Source organism: Trichechus manatus, unplaced genomic scaffold (genome assembly GCF_000243295.1).
Source record: "Trichechus manatus latirostris isolate Lorelei unplaced genomic scaffold, TriManLat1.0 scaffold00042, whole genome shotgun sequence".
In the NCBI taxonomy this organism is placed as follows: Eukaryota; Metazoa; Chordata; class Mammalia; order Sirenia; family Trichechidae; genus Trichechus; species Trichechus manatus.
In genome coordinates, this window is record NW_004443978.1 from 12020418 (window position 1) to 12028179 (window position 7762).

Consider the following 7762-nt stretch of genomic DNA (forward strand, 5'->3'; position numbering starts at 1 on the left):
TATAACATATAGGAAAATGACAAAATGGAGGACAACCACACAATACTGGGAATCATGGCCTAACCAAGTTGACACATATTTTTGGGGGACACAATTCAATCCATGACAAGCTCACATTACTTCAAAGCTCCATGGTAACCTGGGCACCTAACTTTGCTGAGCCACCAATACCACCCAACACACTTTCCTTAACCATGATTTCATCTTATTGCTTCCCAGCAACCACCATGCCCCAATGCTCCTTACCTTTGATCAGTTTCTGTACTTACTTAGGCATGCAGTGGCAACCAGTTTGAATTGACCACTTGTCCTGAGCTGGCTTATGAGATGAAACGTATTTCCCTTTCCTCCCAACTCTACTCCCCTGTACTGTGTCCTTATTCTTTCATGGGTTGAAGTCTTGTTTCTCATATTCTGTGAGGTCAGAGATGGCAAACTAAATTTCTTATCTCTTTTCCACATGGAGGCTATACAAGCCACTTAGTAAAACTTAAACACTTCCCAAATTGAATTGGATTGGACATCTCAAAGAATAGAAGATGAATGACAACTCCCCTGTTCTGTTCAATCTTGTGTAATCAGTCTTGGGTCATCTGAGAGACAGCAAGATATTGGGATATAACCCTGGAAAAGGTTCTCTGGCTTTTTTGTTTATTTGTTTATTTATATGTAAGATGAGAGGATGGAACTAAAATCAGTATTTTTCGATCTTTCACGTGCACACAAGTCACCTGGGAACATTATTAAAATGCAGATTCTGATTTAGGAGGTCTGGGGCAGGGCCTGAGATCCTGCATTTCTAACCAGCTCCCAGGTGATGCAGAAGTTGCTGGTCCAGGGATGACACTTTGCATTCAGAGAGGCTAGATGCAAATTGACCCCCGGAGACTGAAACCAATCAGTGACCTCCAAACACCTGGATGGGATCAGCCCTGGGTGGGGGGAGGTGACTAGGGCAAAAGTTAAGAGGGAATTCTGCAGCCTGAGGCCCCATGCAGCTGGAACAAGACTGGATACAGGGGGCCGGCCAGATGGGGGCATTGGGCAGACTGAAGGCACAATGGGTGCTGGGTGTCTGGAGGGGTAGGGATGGGGGGGTGGGGGACAGGGTGCCTGGAATCGGGATGCCTGCAAGGGAGAGACAGATAGAAAAGGAGGTGAGATAAATGCCTCTTACTTTAAAATTTTGTTAAGAGTTCTAAATGCTGACTGAAATCTCTTGTGGAAAAAAGTGAGATAGAAACAAACCCTTGAGATTTGTTTGTGTTTTTTGTTAGTTTTGTTTTTGTACCATTTTATTTGACCAACTACATAAGAATTTGGCAAAAACATATTCACCCAAAGTCACAGTGGACACAGCTGAAAAATAACCCAGAGGCCCCGTTCTCCAGCATGCCCTAAATGTTCTCTTCTTCTTGCTTATGGGATGACCAGACCACAGAAAACTAAACAACAAGCTCTATTCCCATGCCCCTCCCCAAACTTTCTATACCCCAAGGTAGAAAATGTTAATAATAATTTAAAAAACTCAGAAAAGGTGAAGCTTTTCTTAGCACAGTACAGGCTTTTTAATTACATGTAAACAAACAAAACCCCATGAATGCATCAAAATAATTGCATTAGTGATATATAATAAAAGCAGATGTCCAGTTAAATATAGAAAACTTGTGAGCCCTTTAGGACTGAAAAAATCTGCCTGCCCTCACCAGATTTCTTCATACATCACACTCGACTAGAGAAATTGGCACAGGAAAAGGAAATTCAAAATTGAAATAGGAATAGAGAAAATAACCCCCAGGCTTTTTTTGCTGAGTCTTTTGATGACTTGAAGCTTGAATGATACCTAAGTGACCCTTCTCCCCTGGCTGTCGAGTCCATAGAAGAGTAGAACTGCCCCACAGGGTTTCCAAGGCTATAATCTTTACAAAGGAGCCCTGGTGGTGCAGTAATTAAACGCTTGGCTGCTAACCAAAAGATTGGCAGTTTGAGTCCACCAGCCAGCCGCTCCTTGGAAACCCTGTGGGGACAGTTCTACTCCGTCCTGTAGGGTCAGTATGAGTTGGAATCGACTCAACAGCAACGGGTTTGGTTTATTTTGGTTAATCTTTATGGAAGCAAACTGCCGCATCTTTCTCCCCTGGAGCAGCTGATGGGTTTGAACTGCCAACCTTCTGGCTAACAGCTGAGCACTTAACCACTGTACTACCAGGGCTCCTTTACTCAAGGAAAGGTACATTTTAAGGGGAAAATATTCCATTAAAAATATTTCCATACCTCTCCCCAAATATATATACAAATACTTATATAAAATTTTGGGAGAGTAAATTGATTATTTAGAAGGCAAAGTTATTCAATTGAAATGATTTGTGAAACTTTTTTAAAAGAGAAAGTTAGAGGCATAAACAAAACACCAATGCAGCCAAACAGCTCCTTCTATTCCCCTACAGCTGCACATTCCAAAGGCATCAATATTAAAAGTAACAACAATGGTAGACAATCCTTGATGATACAGTACCTTTAGGTATACTAACACTCCAACTGGCCAGAGACTCCATCATTGTCCATAGGTAAGACCTGAGGCCTACCAAGTTTATATATAAGGAGTCAAAGAGCTGGTAAGGACTACTATTTAGAAGTAACTATAAATAAACCCATCTTCTTTGTGTATTCCCATATAAAAGAAGATTCTGTAGGCTGAAAAATAATTCACTGGTCTCAGTTGCCCCAGCTTGTGAGATCAGTTCAGCAGAAAGCAAAAGACTGAGTTGAGCTTCCTCCTACCTGTACCTCCAGCCCCAAGTAAAGTAATAGACTCTTAAAGCAAAAGCTAGAAATTAGGGGCCTGAGTTTTTCGGTTATTTTTGTTTTTTCTTTATTTCTGGTTTTCTCTTTCTTGCTGCCATTTTGACTAATTTTCTACTCGCAGAAGAAGTCAATATCCTGGTGGGGGGAAAAAAAGATTGACCTGAGTAGGCAGAGCCACACAACAGATGTAGGTTTTATTTATTTAAAATTGTGCTTAATCAAAAAGAAATTTGGATTAAAAATAAATGATGGCTGAACTCCAAAGAGTATGAAATAATTATTACTTTAAGTAAAAAATGACTTAAAATACAGGTTCTCAAATAAACTTATAATTAATGGCTATTTGACAGATTCAAGCATAATGCTAAAAAGCAAAGACAAGTGAGTCGCATTTGTGTAGGTTGGGCAATGTTTTGAAGCTATTTAGTATAGCAATTAGCTCCAGGAGAACGACTTCCACCTTTCAAAGCAACCGCCTTGTAAGGCAGCTCAAAGATGATCTTTTATTTCTTGGACCACGGGGTGTTAGAAAGAGTATGATTTTATTTCATACATAAGTAGAGTCTATCTACCACAAAAATAAGGCATTCAAAGATTTTTCTAAAATGCTCTAATTTTATCCAATACAGGTGCTATTATTTTTCCCCAACCCAAGTCTTTATGAAATAAGTATAACCATCAGTAAGAGTCAGTATTATTTTAGATTTTTTCTTTGTGTCTTGGATCCTTTCCAGGATAACTTGCACCTAAAACAAAAGGGGTAGACAGTGTGGAGAAAGCTCACTAATATTTTTCAGTAAGTATAAATGCTCCTCCAAACCTCATTATTTCAGAAGTTTTCATTGGAATTTGGGGGCTTTGATCTATCTTGGAAGGTGCATGAAGCATTTTTAACACTAGCTCACATTGCTCCAAGGTCTGAGTTCTCCTCAGCCACATCTGAGAGGCTTACCGTGGTAGGAACTTCCTTGGTGGCTTCCTTGTATACATGTTGCTCATGCACCAATGTACTGGGGAAATAGCCCATGATTCCCATCTCATCTTCATGACCATCACCATAGACCTGAGTGCCCAAAACAGTAATAGAGGAAAGCTGACATTAAGTCTTCTTGTGAAAAACTCTTGTGCACTCCTCTTTGCTGAGAATGAGAATTATTACATAACTGGCAATGCCTCCCTTTTCACTCCGGATTCCAGACGGCTCAGAGCCAATTTTGAAGTTCAATTATAGCAACTAAGTTCACACATAGGAATTCTGTATCTATTCTTTTGTGGCCCAGTCTTAACTTGTCTCACTATTTGATCATTATTTTATGCAAGAGTCCCTGGGTAGTGCAAGTGGTTAATGGGCTTGGCTGCTATCTGAAAGGATGGAGGGTCGAGTCCACCCAGCGGCACCTCAGAAGAAAGACTTGGCAATCTACTTCTGAAAAATCAGCCATTGAAAATCCTGTGGAGCACAGTTCTACTCTGACACGCACTGGGTCAACATGAGTCTGAATGGACTCAACAGCAACTGGTACTGGGTTTTATTTTATACAATCTTGTGAGTTGCCTGAAATCTTTTTGAAACCTATATATAAATACAGTAAACAAGTTTAAAAAAAAAAGTAAACAGATAACTTTTATATTAAAGGACTCATATTTTTCAGATTTCATAAAATTCAAATGAACACATACTTAAGTGAGTTAAGTGAGTTTAATTCTTCATGACCCGAGAACCTACCTTTGGGGCTGCAGGCAAGGGCAGTAAATTAACTGTCTTATCCCTCTCGAGGTTTCCTCTCTTCTTGTATGTTTTAACTGAAGGAAGCAGACTCTTTGGAATTAAATAAGGAGCTAAAGTTTCCTAAAAGAATATAGAAACTTACACTGACTGCCAACACAAACATCTTTTACCTGGCAAATCCTCTCAAACATTTTTAAATAAGTTTCAAACTGCTCAGGATATTCAGCCCCAATGTGTTTGACCTGTTTTTCTTGACAGAACATCACAGTAACCTACATTTGGTTTTGTTAACAAACTATCTTTGTTTCTTCAAAATGCAATAGTGGCACAAATACATGATTTTTTGCATTTGCATCTATAATCTCTATATTTTTTTTACCAGTTTGTTTTAAAAATTGAAATGCTTTTAAGATAGGTAACAGAGGAAATACAAGAGCAACATGTATCAAGATGTGTATATATTTTTAATAATCGTCTCTTACACTGCCAGCCCAAAATTCTCCAGCTTCGTTTTCTTTCACCAGCTTTGAATAAACATAAATCTGCTGCCCTTTCTTAACGTTAATGAATCTACAGTCTGGAGCATTGTAATCTTCTTGAGCTCTGGCCAGAGAAATAGTATCTGTTAGGAAAAAAAAAAAAAAGGAAATGACTACATTTTAGGCTCCTGAATTTTATAATATTAGTAAAAAGGCAAAACATATCAGAAAACTCAAAAATCAGAGTGACTCATACCTCACAGTACATGGCTCATGTTCAACTCAAGAAGAGTAAGATAACCAAGGTTTTAAAGCTACATCTGACAAAATCCTAGCCATGCAAATTCTCCAAATAAAGAAACATACACACTGGAGAATATTCATTTCAAAGTAAAATTAGATTCTATGCTGTTAGTGAATATATTTTCAATTGTATAATAGAAAGATAAGGAGAAAGGCATAAAAAAATACTTACAGACACACTCGTCATCTGCACAGAGCTTCTTGGAAGCAAGCCTGTCCATAAATATTCCATGCACAGTCCATATGGCTACAAGACCTGGGAGGAAAAGTAAAAATATTCTTGCCATCTTCCTTTTTTGGTTGTTTTTGCTAGCACCTTTTGACTAGAAGTGGGGACTGACTTTAGTGGTTCCTTCCTTTTATGTGAAAGCTGGACATCTGGGTAGATGCCCTTGGCCAGTGGGAAGGTGTCCACCTCCCTCTGCTTTCCTAACTGTCCACTGACTCCAGGGGCTATTTAGCATCTGCTTTTCCAAAGAGAATCAAATACCATGTCTTTTATACACGAATGCTATTCCAAATGGACCACTGTTGTTAAAGCCACTTCAGCTGTGGCTTATTTCATCAACTAATAGTGCATCGGTAAAAAGACCCTGAGATTTTAAAATCATTCTTTATTTTCTAGTTCAACCCTCATTTTCTTTCAACTTAGAAGCAAAGATGTGCTAACTGCAGAAATCTATTGAAACTCTAATATTTATATCTTTAGTGCGAATAATTTTGATTTAAGCAAATCTAATTAATACACGTATAAATTTATATAATAGATAAATAAAAGGATTCTTACAAATCTTTCATGATAGGATTCTTAGAAGTAGGGATGGATTGTAACACTAGTTGATGGCACCTCTAGATTCTACTCTCGGGGAAAGGGAGGAATGGGTGGGCTGTGAGAACTAAGCAAATATTTTCTTACCCCCTCTCTGAGACTTTTGAAATTCAATCTCAAAATACTCACGGATCATGTAGCAGGTAGTGAAGTTAAGGTCTGTGTCATTCCCCCCTTCCCTGTTTCCAGCATCTTTCCTATGGAGAGAGGGACACTCCTAGAAGTCACCAAACTTGAAGTGCCATCTATTTCAACAAATATTTACTGAGCATCTGCTATGTGCCAGGCAATGTTTCCGGCACTAGGGAGACAGCAGTGAACAAAACTAAGTCCCTGCCCCTCAAGGATTCACTATTAGAGAAGACAGACAATAGGTTGCTGGTTTTTACAGGGTGTCTGGGGCTGGTAGCTCTCATAAGGTGGCCCTTCCCTTGATTGTTTCTAGAATAGAGGTCCCTGTCATGACACCCTGTCCATTTTGCTTGGCCATAGGGCTTCAGAGCAATACTGTAAATGTGGTCACCCACAAAATGAGGGACAAGCATTGGTTTACAAAGTAATTATACACAGTGATACAAGAGGTAAATTGGTAAAGCAAAATTTAGTTATAGCATAACAAGAGGTTTGTTGTTTTGGTGTTTTTGGTGTGTGTTTCGTGCGTGTGTGCGCATGCGTGTGTGTGTGCATGCGTGTGTGTTATTTTCAGAGGAGGATCTTTTATACAGTTGGTCCTGATTTGGAAGCTCATTTTATTCAATACCTTCATTACAGATAAGGAAACTGAGGCCCAGCAAAGGCCAGAGGTGCCTTACTTAGCCCCCCTATCTAAAGGTTATCCAGTGGGATTAGTTACAGTACTGTTTCCATTAATCCACTGTCAAATTAGAATTGAGATTTTAAATCTTTTAGTTTCTGCTTCACTTCAAGGTAGAAATATTTTTTAAAGCCAAATGCCTGTGCAATTTTCCTTCCTATAATCTGGGAACATACAAGAATCTCTCTGGGAAAATGAAAGCGTTGGTTAAATCGTCTTAGTCCTGATCTGGCAGCTGTTTTACAGACTGTCACAGTCTCAAACCAGCCCTCAGCACAGGAGAGTTAGAAGACAATTGAGTTTAAGAGGCACTTTAAGAAATGTGGCTGCGCACAACTCAGATTGTCATGCTGCGTATAGGCCCCTCAAGGCCAGCACAACAACCTAGCAAAGAAAGGCTAATGCTCACAGGATGACTTCTCAACCATTTGAAGGCAGAGACATAAGAAAAGCATTGCCTTCTGAGCACCTGGGGCAGGCCTGGGGTGTCCCAGCGTCTGCTGTGGGTAGAGACAGGATGCAGACAAGAAGCCCTTGGGAACATTTTACTTGCAAATAGGAGTTTAAACTTGGAATTCCAGCTCTGCTTAAGTCTGCAGTCGCTGGGGTGCAGAGAAGGGCTCTGTCCCAAGCTTGCTCATCTCCTCCCTCTGCACAGGGACCTCGTACCACCAAGAAAGAAGCGTTGGAAGCGGAGCGTGTCCTTTGGACCTGGGATCCCTGAGAAGCTCCTAGACCGGGGAAGACTGAAGACAAGGACCTTTCCCCAGAGTTGACAGAAAGAAAGCCTTCTCCGGGAGCTG

The 7762-nt window shown here is 40.0% G+C and overlaps 1 protein-coding gene across 1 annotated transcript; it reads right to left on the reverse strand.

Annotated features, from left to right (window-relative positions):
- Window positions 1-2843: 2843 nt before the first annotated feature.
- On the reverse strand, window positions 2844-5753 carry OTOR (otoraplin). The gene is made up of 4 exons (XM_004376452.3): window positions 5489-5753; window positions 5017-5156; window positions 3758-3868; window positions 2844-2940 (listed from the first exon to the last, which is right to left on the reverse strand). The coding sequence occupies exons 1-4, from the start codon at window positions 5601-5603 to the stop codon at window positions 2917-2919; spliced, it is 390 nt and encodes a 129-aa protein (XP_004376509.1). The 5' UTR covers window positions 5604-5753; the 3' UTR covers window positions 2844-2916.
- Between the last annotated feature and the right edge of the window lie 2009 nt (window positions 5754-7762).

Bases quoted from the DNA above. Each gene is read 5' to 3' on its own strand.
- OTOR (XM_004376452.3), bottom strand. From the start codon at position 5,603: ATGGCAAGAATATTTTTACTTTTCCTCCCAGGTCTTGTAGCCATATGG. The intron at 5,157-5,488 runs GTAAGTATTTTT...TTTTCCTAACAG, and splicing joins TGCAGATGACGAGTGTGTCT to ATACTATTTCTCTGGCCAGA. The intron at 2,941-3,757 runs GTAAGCCTCTCA...TCCCCCCACCAG, and splicing joins CCAAGGAAGTTCCTACCACG to GATATTGACTTCTTCTGCGA.